This window comes from Sinocyclocheilus anshuiensis, unplaced genomic scaffold, assembly GCF_001515605.1.
Source record: "Sinocyclocheilus anshuiensis isolate Anshui unplaced genomic scaffold, SAMN03320099.WGS_v1.1 scaffold882, whole genome shotgun sequence".
Classification (NCBI taxonomy): domain Eukaryota; kingdom Metazoa; phylum Chordata; class Actinopteri; order Cypriniformes; family Cyprinidae; genus Sinocyclocheilus; species Sinocyclocheilus anshuiensis.
In genome coordinates, this window is record NW_015540910.1 from 773,337 (window position 1) to 786,981 (window position 13,645).

Sequence of the window (13,645 nt, forward strand, 5' to 3'; positions counted from 1 at the left end):
TTCTTTATGCACCAAGAGCTTGTAACACTCCAAAGAGAAAGGAAAAATTGAAATCGCATCATATGTCCCCTTTAAATATACTGTAGTGCTTTATTGTGTATTGCTGTACTCCCAAAGCACTTTACAATCATGAGGGAGTCTCCTCAACCACCACCAGTGTTTGTATCACCAATTGTTGTAGAGTTGCAGAAAAGTTCAATTTTGAGCTGATGGTGGCGCTAGTGGTCTTGAACAAGAGACCATCAAACGATTCTGAGGATTATTCTGGTCATTCATTAACAAAACAGTTTTGCAACAACAAAAAGACTAAGGTATGATACAACTTTGGTGTTTTGCCCCTTAAAAAGTTATGCCGAAAGTCCATGTGGCAACATGCATGTGACCAGAGAAAGACTTCAGATAACCTTTGCCATCATGTACCTATCCTATATTTTTCTTCATACACTAAGAAATAAGATAGAGCTATTCACTAATTGTATTGCAATTGCTAGCTGCAAACGGTTCACATACATGGCAAGTTAGAATGTGAATGTTTTCAGAAGGATCAAGGATTATTGTTATCACAGTAGCTTTTCATCAAATTAAATTTAAGGACATATCATTTTTCCATTGTTACAATACATAACTACTGTGGCTCTGTGGCTCATTTACACCAAGAACGGTAGCTATAAAGATAACTATAAAGATTAGCATCCACTCCAGTGGACAATATTGTCCGTTTATTCTAAGTGCACGCTCGTCTGCCGCTTTAAATTCTCGAGCTTGTTACAGCAGGATTGATTCTGATTGGCTGTCAATGTTTTTATCGGTCATCAGCTGGAAAAAAATTATCGTTTTGAAAGTGATTCCAATGATATCGTTTCTCTGTGCCTTTGACGTTATAGTTGTGGTGTTGACTCTGCTATTCTTTTATATTGAAAATGACTTTTAGAACTATATCTTTATCGTTATCTTAATACTTATCGATCTTGGTGTGAACAGGCCTTTATACAGACATTACTCAGACATATCGGACCATCTAGCAAATTAAATTTTGTTGTATCACTAACGGCATTATTTTGGAAAAGTGTGAATGAAAATGTTGAATTTCTGCAAGTGCCAGTGTAAGTTTACATACCTGAAGGCACCAGAATCATAGATACGACACGCTCCTCTCCCTCCGCATTGTTTTGAGCCCCATTTCAGACAGGTCCTGTCAATCAAGGCTCCAAAATAAACTGGAGGGGGAATGCCACCTAGAAAAGTTTCTCAGATCAACTAAAGATACCTTTTTTCTGTTGTTTAATAATCTTGTGTTGAGAAAGAAAGAGATCTTCTTACCCAGAGTCCGAACAATCAAAGTATAAATACCAAGAGCCAAAGACTTTAGTTCTGGATTTATGGATCTAAGAAAAGAGCAGTCATGAGGACATATATTCATTTATAAACCCAATATTAAACCGGCTTCTCGCATAACATACCATACGACAGAATTAAATTTTGAATAATGTCCCTGACCCTAACAGGGTGGAAGTATATTAGTTGACTTCAGTCAGAATATACCACTGCATATACCAATAAAGAAACATATTATTGTGTCATGAGGATGAATAGGCACAAAGAATGACCAGCATACTGTATTACATAGGATTCCTTAAAGACATTTAAGTCTCTCAAAGGTGTCTTGTTTTGCACTTTTGGGGAGATTCATTACCTGAGCAGAATAATGTAACCTGGTGTGGCCCCACAAGCCGAGAGAAAGGCACCAATGACTGTCACCGCCATGTAGAACTTAAACATGTAGTCACAATCACTCTTGCGAGGGCACTGGCCCAGCACTGCTGACATGTTTGCATATGGGAAAGGCGAATCTCCAATACAGGTGCAGTTGTGGAATACCTTTGAAAAGAGTCAGATTGTGTCAACTACTACAACACCGGCAAATGCATGAGAGTACAATACATATGAAATCTGGGGCTTTTTTTAAACCTAGCAATAAACAAAGTTTTAGGATTTTGAACATTTCAATTAATAAATTTAGGTTAAACAAATATTTAATACTGATTCTAGGTCAGTAATCAAATGTAAGCAAACCATTTTTTCACATCACTTTTTTTCTTTGTACAAAAGGTCAGATTTCATTGAAGTGCACAACATGCTCTTTGGAACACTCGCAAATCATGCTGGCATTACATGGATCATCAGGTTTACATAAACTGGTCCAAGGCAGCTCGAGAGCTGCTGTCAAAAGGGGCACATAGTAAATACCGAAACATATTGAAAATCAAATATATTTTTCAGTACGAATTTCTACTCAAATTGTTATTCTGACAACATAATTTGTCTTTTTTTTTTCTTTTTTTTGGTGAAAAAAAAAACAGAAGCGTCACTGGTGGTCTCAGATTTTTGGACCCTATTTTAAGGATTTCACAATATAGAGTCTATGTGTCTATAAATAATATAGAATAGAATAGAATAGAATAGAATAGAATAGGGGTTCTATTCCAGGAGTATTCTAGTACTACTAGTTCTAGCATTCTACATACATTGTAATTACTGTACATATATTGTGGGGTTCTCCCTAAAATAATACAATAAAATAAAAAAAAAACATAAAAAGTTTTTAGAACATGTTCTTTTGAAGAAAAAAAAATATAAATATAATATTTTTTTCTGCCTATGAGCTGGCTTTTCTGTTGATGAAACAAATGCCATTAACCAGAAACATACAAAACGTCTCAGGTTACTTATGTAACCATGGTTCCCTGAGTAGGGGTACGCCTCGTCGTGACCCGTGTCTGAAGCATACATTGAAAAAACACCAACTCGTTGGCCGGCGACAGCCATGACGTCACTACGTGCTCTTTGCTCAAACAAACAACACATAGATCGTGTGTGTCATCTGGTGTCAAATAGCGATGACACGGATGCACACACCTTCTAAATGCTCTGCTAGTGCTCGCCATAATAAATAGAGATAGCTCTTACTTTTTCCTTGGAAATGCACGCTTCAAACAAAACAGTCAATGAAGACGAAGAAGAGAATGATGTGTGCTCCCGGCGCCTATTTATACTATAGTCGCACCGGTAGTGATGTCATGGCTGTCGCCGGCCAACGAGTTGGTGTTTTTTCAATGTATGCTTCAGACACGGGTCACGACGAGGCGTCCCCCATAGCGACCCCTAGAGGACGCAGTTCGAAGTTCCCATGAAAGGGAAATACAACTATTTCTAAGCCCATGGTCCATAATCCAAACAAATCTTGATGGCTAAAATCTGTTTTACAAGCAAACATATGTTGCATGACTGCAGTTTCACATTGGTTTCTTATGTTTTGGCTACTCAAATGTGTCTCTGTTGATACAGAGGGCCTTTGTATATTACAATAACAAAATGAAAAAATAAATGCTATAAATGTATAGAGGTCTGTTGGCAAAACTGATTTAGCAGCAGGCATGTAGATGTCTGGAAAGAATAGCTTACCATATCCTTGCCGTCACCAGTGGAGCTTTGGCAGCCAGCAAGGCAGGGGGAGGCATAGGTCAAGCCATTGCTGGCACATATGGGATCCCAGTGTTTGAGAGAGCAGGAGCAACCCATGTTACACAGAGAAATTAGTGTATTCTGCTGATAGGACACCTGTGGAACCCTGTTAGAAATACATTGAATAATTAAACCACTTAAAATTCAGTTTAATTACACTTATTGGCATTAAAAATGAATGTGGCCTCTGAGACCCAAACAGAACATAGTTAAAAGATACAATTCCATTGAAAAAATGCCAGAAAAAAAATTATGATAAACAACACAATAAACTGTAATACTATTTTTTTTAGAGTGTTTACCCTTGATATGACACTGTAAGTCCAGGCACTTGTGTGTTGTCACACTGCAGGAAATACTGAATAAGCAGTGTAGAGAAAGCCAGAAGAGATGTTCCAATGCAGATCTTGGTTGCTCCGAGAACATTCAGTTTGAACTTCTTCATTATAAACCCACCGGTGACAATTCCCAAAGCCACAGCTGGTAGATTCATAATGCCTGGAAAGACCAAAGATGATTACCTTTTTTATTTATTTATATAATTAATTTTATTAGATTAATTTTTATATTTAGATATTTTAATTTATGTTTTTAAGTCACAACATAACACATTCATTTTATTTTTAAAATACACTTTAAAAAGATTTGAAACATTCCATGGAAACATTCCATAAATTCATAAATTGTATTGAACATGATTGTGCCCTCTGAACAGTAACAGGGTTGACAGAGCATAGTTTAATGCTGCGATACCCCTGGGGGCTTCGGTACAAAAGAGCAGTTTCCCTAAGAGAGGGAGATGGAGAGTGCGTCATTTTAAAGATGTTGCTTTGTCTGTGTGTTTCTGGATGCAGTTGTTTCCTGACCTTCTCTGATGGTCAAGATCGCTGTCTTTCAGGTTTGGGCCCTAAGCATGCTGAGACAATGTTTGTAGATTTCCAAAGGAAGAAGGGACAAGAGTCCTCACAAGATGACAACTCGGCTAAGCTTCCCCCTTCTGGGGTGGTTGCAAAATCAGAGTCTGACCATGAGTTGAAAGCCATGCTTTCCCAGGCAGCTGAGAACATCAGGCTTCAGCCTCCACCAAACCTGCAGTGTTCTCTCACACTAAGCCAGGCAGATGGTGAAGCAGTCCTGATAGCGGCAATCCAGAGATGCAGGGGATTGCTCTTTCCCAGGAGGTGGTGACAGCAACGCTCCTTCCCCCAGAGGAGGCCTTTTGTTGCCTTTGTTGTACTCAACGCTGTCTGGCAGTCAGCAATGTTACGCTTTCTTACTCCCAGCCCTGTCCTCTCTATTTCCAATAGGCCAAGAGATCACACCTCAAGGAAGCACTACTTCTTCACGTGTCTCTAGCCAGTCCCTCATGGGATCCAGGAAGCCAGGAAAGTGCTACCCCACACACTCCCCCTCTACTCTGGGATGCGTTGTCTCCCGAGTTGGGCCCCAGTGCTCCCCCTTGCTGTCGGTTGCATCGATTGTCCCTTTGGTGCCGCTCGTAAGGAGTCTGGGAGTCTAGCGACGCAATAGAGCCTGCCCCACACAAGCTCCCTTTCAAGATGTTCAGGAGGCGCATTTTCACATACATATTGCCCCAAGATTGGTTTGCAGTGTCCGGCATGAAGTATGCATACTTCTTAATCTTGCATCAATACAGACCTTTCTTCAGTTTGCTTTTGAGGGTCATGTGTACAGAGTCTTCAAATAGTACAAAGTCCTTCCCTTCGCATTGTCCCTTTCTTTCCTCATCTTCACCAAAGCAGCTGAGGGTGCCCTTGCCCCATTAAGGGCAGTGAGCATTCATATTCTCAACTATATTGACAATTGGCTCATTCTAGCTCACTCTTGAGATCTGTTGTGATCTTTGGGTCAACTGGAAGAAGAGCAAGCTCTCCCCAATGCAGATCATCCCTTTTCTCAGTATGGAGTTGGACTCTGTCAACATGATGGCATGTCTCATGAACAAGCATGCCCAGTCAGTGCTGAACTCCCAGATGGGACATGGAAGACTTAAGTGGACTGTCACAGGCCTTGATAGCCACTATCACTTATGCCAGAGCTCTCTCTACTTGTCCGGCTTATGTCCTGAAGTGGAATCTGTTCCCTGAGTGGTGTTCTTCTTGCTGAGAAGACCCCCAGAGATGCCCAATCAGTGTTGTCCCACTCCACCTTGAAAATGTATGCTGCTGCTATCACAGCACATCACAGTGCAGTGGACGGCAGGTCTGTAGGAATGACCTGATCATCAGGTTCCTGAGAGGTACAAAAAGGTTAAATCCTCCTAGGCTGTGCCTTGCCCCCTCTTAGGATCTCATTTGGGGATCTCCTTTCTGGACTGCAAAGAGCTCCCTTTGAGCTGCTAAAGTCAGTTGAGCTTAAAATACAGCACTCCTTACCATGGTCACCTCACATTATCTTCAGACCCCAGCCTGGAGTTCCCACTACTCCTTTCCGGGAACTTGCAAGTGCTACCTTTGGAGGAGGCAGACCCAACCCTTGCGTTGCTGTGTCCTGTTCAGACTCTGTGCATTTACATAGACCACATGTAGAACTTTAGAAGCTCTGAGCAGCTTTTGGTCAGCTTTGGGGGTCAGCAGAAGGGAAAGGCTGTCTCCAAACAGAGGTTGACCTGCTGGCTAGTGGATGCCACCACTTTGGCGTACCAGACACAAGGCGAGCCGTGCCCCCTAGGAGTGAGGGCTAACTTCATGGTGCTTTCCATAGGGACCCTATACTGTACATCAGTATGTCGATGTAATGTCAAATATGACTGACTGAAAATAAAGTATTTTTTACGCATGTAACCCTCATTCCCTATAGGAGGAAACAGAGAAGATACGAAGCCGCTCCCAAACAGGGTTCTGCCACAACCCTGAACTACACCGCTGAATGGCCTGGGCACAGCCTCTACTCCTCAGCACAAACCTGAATGGTTTATACAATATTTCATTTCTGTAATAGGGATATAAATGAGTTTTATTATATGTAAAAAGGCTATATTTGCTAATATACAGTAGTAATGGATATTTCCAAACTCGGGGCTATCGACAGGCTTTTTTTTTTTACATCAGCTAATTTTTTGTGAAAATAATTTTTTTATATACATGAATAAGAGGGACACAACTGACACTTATTTTGTAGAATGACATCGCTATGTGTCTTTAAACAGACTGAAAATGTATATTAAACAGACAAAAATAAATGCAATAAATGTAAACCTACCTATCAAAAATATGGCCTTCGATGCTGACTGGCCATAAATTTGCTCCATATATTTTGGCTTAAATGTGATCATTCCTATAAAACCACTGACTTGCACAAATGCAGTGCATACGAGGAGCAGGTAAATCGTGTTGCTGAAGAGTAATTTCAGTGATGGCAGAAAATCTAGAAAATATCAAGAAGAAGATTTTACGCAAGTTCATGGGTCATGTATGCTCAATATCTCGACCAAATGTTATGAATGAAAAATTAAATATTTGATGAAATACACACCTTTAGCCAGAGCTGCCATGGAAACTGGAGCTGGTTTGTTGGGAGCATTACTGTGCTTGTTGTTGTCGGGAATGAAACGGTCCTGCTCGCCCTCGTTTGATTTTTTCTCAGTTTCAGTCTCACCCTGCTTAGGAAGAGACTTGGGAAGGAACCAAAATGGAATTCCAGCCAGTAACATCACTCCACCAGTTAACAAAAAGCCCAGCCACCAGGCACCAACCCAACGTGAGTCTTTGTGGTTGATGGTAATGGTATCTAAAAAAAAAAACAGACATGCGCATTCTGTTAATTAATCAGCCAAAATAATTTATAATTTGAAATCCCAACAAACAGTATGACCGAAGACCCCTTATGTCAAAGGGTAACTGGGTCAGCCAGTTATATAGAGGACTAGTTATCATAAAGTCATGTCATTCATTAACAATGATGATCTACACTAACTTCAGGTAATTACGTGTTACTGCAGAGTTATGATCTCAAATCTCATTTGGCAAACAGAGTGTTTTTTTTTCTTCAAAGTTTAACTTTTGAACGTACTTAGTAGAAGTGAATTGAACTGAGCCAATCGATTAGACCAAAAGACAAACATCCACTTTTCACATAATTCACATGCAACAATTAACTGTTGACATGACATGGTAAAACTGAAGGTACAAAGGCTACTTTGTATACATCAAACATGTTTAGAAAGGTTGCTGGGAATGTTTTCTAGAAATGTACAAAATATCATCATTTTGTGTTTTATATATTTTCTTCCCATATTTTCTAACCATGAGCCTAGGGATAATCATATGTAAGATCAGTGTAGAGCGAAGAGCCATTATCAGTTTAACAAAAATAGGTTTGCAATCTGCACTGGTTAAACAGGTGAATACCTAAGTTCACTGCTCCTATGTCTACGTAGAGCTTGGCACAGAAAGATCCTAACATGAATCCAAACATGGGCCCCATTATTCCCACAGTCTGTATGAGAGCTGAGAAAAAAAAAATCAATAAAAAAAAACAATCAACTTATTCACAATGACATCAACTTAATAAGAGAAAGAGTAGGAGAGGTGAGGTCAAGAACATGCCCAAATCATATTTCACTCCAAAATAAAAAAAAAAATAAAAAAAACAGAAATTAAATTTTGCGTATTATTTCTCACATTTTCTTTTTTCTTTTTTTTTGCATGACATTATATTCATGACAATTAAGCCCCACCTCCCACCTACACACATCCTAATTCTCAATTTCTTATTAACATGATGAAAAAAATGTAAATAAATTTTATGACACTTTTGTAACATTCAAAATACATCAACTTTAAATGTAATATTGAATGACACACTACTGTTAAAATTATAATCAAGTACTTTACACATGCTTAAGTATGTTAAAAGAGTGCACTTTAAAGCACACTTAAAGTATTTTGAAAAGTGTACTTCGGTGTGTTAAGAAACAGTTATGAAAGTGCACTCTTTTAGTAAATAAAAGTGGCTCTTTTTATCTGCAAATACATATAATAATGATCAGTAAGTAAAATAAACAATCAAAATAAAATTTTAAAAGTGAAACTGGTGCGTTTTGACATCTAATGGGGTTGAAGTGTAACTAGCAGGACGTTAATAGGCTTGAATGTATGCCAGAATTGGTCATATAATGATTAAAACTGATAATCAATCATACCCATATAAACAGCAGTGTTTTCCTCCCTTGAAAAATCATCCAGATAAGACAACCCAAGAGGCATGACGGGTGTCTCTCCTACCCCACTAAGCATGTTCCCGAGAAACACATAGAGCCACAAGGAAGAACTGGCTGCTTTTTCACATTCTACAAAAACAAAAGCACCACAAATGAACAACTGCACACACGACTGTGCAACACACTACAATATCCCCATCTCAGTGACAGAACAAAGTCTACTTTTGTAAATTTCAAGTGTATCAATTACATAAAAAGCAATCAAACCCAATATATTAAGCTTCCCAAAGTTCAAAGTTCAGAAATGAGAAGCTAGATAAGCAAACTAGAGTGACAGATCAATGGTGCAGGGGATTGTGGGTAGCACAATCATATTACAAGCCAAACATTACAAATAATTCCACAACTCAACTTTTTCAACTTGTGATTTCTGTAATTAGATTTTATATAGGATTTTTTTGGAAGAAGCAACTTAATTGGAGAGGATATTGATCTAATCCTGTGAAGGCCATTAGTTTATTATTATGCAAAAGAAAAAGGGAAAAAAACAAGGTTGCAGTATCCCTTTGGTTTAATATCTTATCTGAGGTCATTCTCAGGGTCAGGTTCAGGGATGAACAATTTACCTGCTTGAATTTCCACAGTGGGAATTTCATCTTGTGCAAGACTCCCATTGGTTAAACATGGTAGAATACTCTCTGTACCATTAGAGGCAGAGAAATGAGACACTGTTGTCTCGTATTTGTACCTGTGGAAAACAAACACATATTTGGCACATATTATTTGTCTTATAATTTGAATCTAGAAACATATCCTTGTTGACACAAATACGGAAACTAAAGGGGTTTAAAGAGTTGTTGACCAGTTAAACGTACAGTCCTTGGAAGAAATGTGGTGCCGCAGTTATGAAGGATCCCATGGCCATAATTAAACATCCAGCTCCTATGAGTCGTGGTCTATGAAGCTTAGCACCAAAGTAACTCACAAAAGCTATTACAAACAGATTACCTGAAACAAACAAAAAATGGTATCCTATTGAAATCACTGATTTCGAGAAGATATATTCATATGAAACTACAACATGATTTTGATGGAAAAGTATGATTTTTATGGAGCATAAGAAGACATACAAGTGAGAGAATACACATTTGCCACCAGTTCACCAAAATGCAAAATACTACTTATAAATTGGCATGAGAGTGTGTGGGTATATGAAGGGTTTTGTTTTTTGCTTTCTGCTTCAATTAGACCCAAAATAAATATTTGTTTGTTTGTTTGTTTGTTTTTCTCACCAATTTCAAAACTTCCATCAATAAATCCAATCAGTGAGCTGGGAATGTCAAAACGTCTCTCAATCTGCGTGATAGAGCTCTTCATGTAGCTGCCCTGAAATGCTTTGGCAAAGTACACAAAACACATGGCAGCCAAAAACATCTGAAGAAGACACACACACACACACAAACATGTGGTTAACAATTCATGTAACTAAAACCCACTATGATTTTATACACTAAACTATATTTTTTACTTTTCTTAAGAAATACTAAGTCACCATTTTGATGCTATTCTGAGTGGTCCCTAACCACATGACAGCCAAAAACATCTGAAGAAGACACACACACACACACAAACATGTGGTTAACAATTCATGTAACTAAAACCCACTATGATTTTATACACTAAACTATATTTTTTACTTTTCTTAAGAAATACTAAGTCACCATTTTGATGCTATTCTGAGTGGTCCCTAACATGTTGCTAAGCTGTTTTTAGGGTATTCAGAGTGGTCCCTAATTTTTTATATGCTGTTTTGAGACATGCCATATTAATGGCTTGGTACGGTATGTCAACCCAATCTCTGTATGCGAAGCATGAGTAGATCATATGAAAACATACTAATGCGATTTACATACTAATGGACCAATTCACCAAAACGTGAAATAGATATGAATTTCCATTAGTGTGTTGGGTATTTTTTTGAACTTTGGTAAATCCTATTCATCTTAAACAAGTCTAAACTAGTTCTTAGATATTTTAAGATGGACTGAGTTGGTGTAGGTTGGTCTTTACAGTCTGATCTTCAGCTGACCACCTGAAAAGTGCCCCCTAAAACAAGCCAACAAACCAGTTTGACTAGTGAAGACTTAACCGTCTTATTCTAGTTTTAGCTATTTAGCTGCTGTACCATAACTGAATCAAACTTAAGTACTTTTTGTAAATAGTTTTGTGGAACCAATGGCAATCACTCACAGGTTGCCTATTAAAAAAATACAAATTACTTTGTTAATGACCTACAATAAATGTAATTTGATAAGAGATGTGCCATTATCATTGTTCTGATCATAATTGAAGTGAAAATATTGAATTCAGTACTTATTCAACACTACACAAGACAGATGGACTTAGCAGTGACACATTACACAGATGTTTAACCCACATTTTGATGAGTAGTAAAACCATTTTCTCACTATTTGTACTACCACCAGATTGTCATTGTATGTTCATGTTACACGAGTTAACTATTAAAGTTGTAGTTTGGGTCAGAAGCCATGCAATTGATTGGTTTACACAAAAGGAAGTACACTAATCATCAACTGCCACTAAAACGGTGCCTCTGCTCCAAACCTTGACCTTCTAGAGACTCATTTTCTTTAAGAGATAAGGTCAGGAAATTTCCTAGTAGAATATTGTTTTGGAATGGGAAGATCCCCATGGACTGAGTAACATTTGTGCAGTTAAGTAACTTTGTTTTTTGTTTTGTTTTTGAACCCCATTGATTTTCATTGTGTGGGAATATTCTTCTAAATATCTTCTTATGTTTTCCACAGAAGAAAGAAGATCAAACATGGAATTGAAGAAGGTCAAACATTGGAATAACATGAAGTAAGTAAATGATTAAATACATATATATTTGTGCAAACTGGATGTATCTGATATTTATTTATTTATTATTTTATTTTTTTTGGTACACTGAATGCAATACATACAGTGGCCAAAAAATGTTTTTGGACACTGAAGCCTCATTTAATGCACGAACTAGGCAACACAATATCAAATCAAGTTGTAAATGAATGATGCTGAAGTGATTTATGGTGGAAGTACGAAGGCAGTTCCCATCAAGCTCAAACAGGTGTCCAGAATAAGCACAGGTAGTTAATGGCATTATCTATGAACATGATCCACTAATGTTGAAAACCAGAAATGGTCCAGATATCAATTGCCAATATATATGCAATATACATTTATAGTTTTATGATATTTTTTTTTAGTTTTCAATGTTTTACTCGAGACGTGCTTATGCTATTTAAAACAAACGCCAAATGGTTTAATATTTAACATGCAATGAAATTTACACATTTACACAAATTTTAGAAGATCAGCTGAAACTGTGCAGAGAAAGTCAATAGAAAGTAATTGCATAGTGATGGGATTAAATGAGCTGTTATCACGTTCATGTCTTTGATCAGAATGGGCCAATGTAAACAAGAAACTGAAAAGCAGGAGAAGATAAGTCAAAATTACCTTTAATTTGGAGCAGCATGGCTCTCGTGCCGTCTTCTTTTCCACACTCATGATGCCCTGGAAACAATATGAATGACAGATGACAGAACAGTGCAGAGCGTCTTAACACCAGGATCATTATGAACAGCATCACATTATTGTCGTGCAAACAGCAGGGTCCATTGTTTACAGGAGTAAGAAAACATCATCTGAGGGGAAAGGCCCCTGAGGGTGGAGCTCAGAGTGGAGTCAGAAATTGCACCACATTTCCTGCAAGAGGAAGGGTGTTTGAAAAAAATCAAAGTTTTCAAGAATTATGGACAGCAAGGCAATTGTTTTTTATATAAAATCATAACTCTTTATTTTTTGATGAAAATCACATAATAAGCCATATAATGCCAGACTGGCCACTGTAACCCTTTATAGTATGACAAGCTTTTACAGAAAAGTAATAAATAAATAAAACTAAAAATATTCACAGATGTGACAAAAAACCCCGATCACATGCATAGTATAACAGAATACAATGCATATTAATACAGCTAAATCATCTCTGCAACACATGAAAACAGGATCTTTTTTTATAAACAACAAGACAAACAGTCAGACAGTAAGAGCTACAGAAATCAAACATACCTGTGCTGTTGCCTGTGTCCCTCAGAATGGATGGAGGACTTTGCTCACAGGTAAGGCTTTATCATTCAGAGTCATGACATCTAATCAGTAACCAAACAGTCATGTCCATCTGGTGATTATGTCAACAGGTCACTTCTCTACAGCGAGGGGGCTGGGGTTTCTCAGAGGTACAGAGGACAGAGCAGACCAATGCTGTCTCATATGCTTTGGACAAACAGAGACGGAATGTTGCAGTGAAAAGTTTCGGAGGGCTATCTATCTATCTATCTATCTATCTATCCAACATCAAATTAAAAATACAAGTGTCAAATGTATGTATTATTGTTTTCAATATTACAAGAGGAAGGGTGTTTGAAAAAAATCAAAGTTTTCAAGAATTATGGACAGCAAGGCAAACTTTGATGATGTTGGTTTGATGCTGAAGACAATGAAACGTAATGTGAGGAATGTTTTTTTTTTTTTTAAGAAAGTAAAAGAAAAGATTACAAAAAAAACAACAACAAAAAACAATCAATTGTTTGGCAATGATTGGCAAAAGAAAATAAGTGTTTATTTAGGCTAAAAGAGACCAGGGATAGTTGGCACAAGTTGTTACAAAAAAAGGTTTTGAACACAATAAAATTGCACAGATATGCAATCAGGCAAAGGTCAACAATATAATGAAGGCAAATTTTAAATGAAAAGTGCAAAATGCAATATTGAATTGTTTGCATAAATGTCAGTTTGGGGCAAGTTATCACTTAAATTTAATTTTATTTATTTATTTTTAATTTGTATATATATATATATAGCAAATGCGCCGCG

At 37.6% G+C, this 13,645-nt stretch overlaps 1 protein-coding gene across 2 annotated transcripts in view; it reads right to left on the minus strand.

Moving 5' to 3' along the window:
- The window catches only part of LOC107689241 (solute carrier organic anion transporter family member 1C1-like), a 14,293-nt gene extending 1,306 nt beyond the window's left edge, over positions 1 to 12,987 (minus strand). The window contains exons 1-14 of one of the 2 annotated variants that reach the window (XM_016487179.1): positions 12,842 to 12,978; positions 12,227 to 12,283; positions 9,997 to 10,138; positions 9,580 to 9,712; positions 9,331 to 9,452; positions 8,687 to 8,833; positions 7,893 to 7,991; positions 7,018 to 7,272; positions 6,745 to 6,909; positions 3,825 to 4,020; positions 3,463 to 3,628; positions 1,694 to 1,878; positions 1,321 to 1,385; positions 1,118 to 1,235 (exon numbers count right to left, since the gene is read on the minus strand). In XM_016487179.1, the coding sequence (XP_016342665.1) occupies positions 1,118 to 1,235; positions 1,321 to 1,385; positions 1,694 to 1,878; positions 3,463 to 3,628; positions 3,825 to 4,020; positions 6,745 to 6,909; positions 7,018 to 7,272; positions 7,893 to 7,991; positions 8,687 to 8,833; positions 9,331 to 9,452; positions 9,580 to 9,712; positions 9,997 to 10,138; positions 12,227 to 12,277 (1,844 nt within the window). In that variant the 5' untranslated portion in view covers positions 12,278 to 12,283; positions 12,842 to 12,978. Of the gene's footprint in view, positions 1 to 1,117; positions 1,236 to 1,320; positions 1,386 to 1,693; positions 1,879 to 3,462; positions 3,629 to 3,824; positions 4,021 to 6,744; positions 6,910 to 7,017; positions 7,273 to 7,892; positions 7,992 to 8,686; positions 8,834 to 9,330; positions 9,453 to 9,579; positions 9,713 to 9,996; positions 10,139 to 12,226; positions 12,284 to 12,841 lie in introns of both variants that reach the window. The other variant, XM_016487180.1, reaches the window with a different exon arrangement.
- Between the last annotated feature and the right edge of the window lie 658 nt (positions 12,988 to 13,645).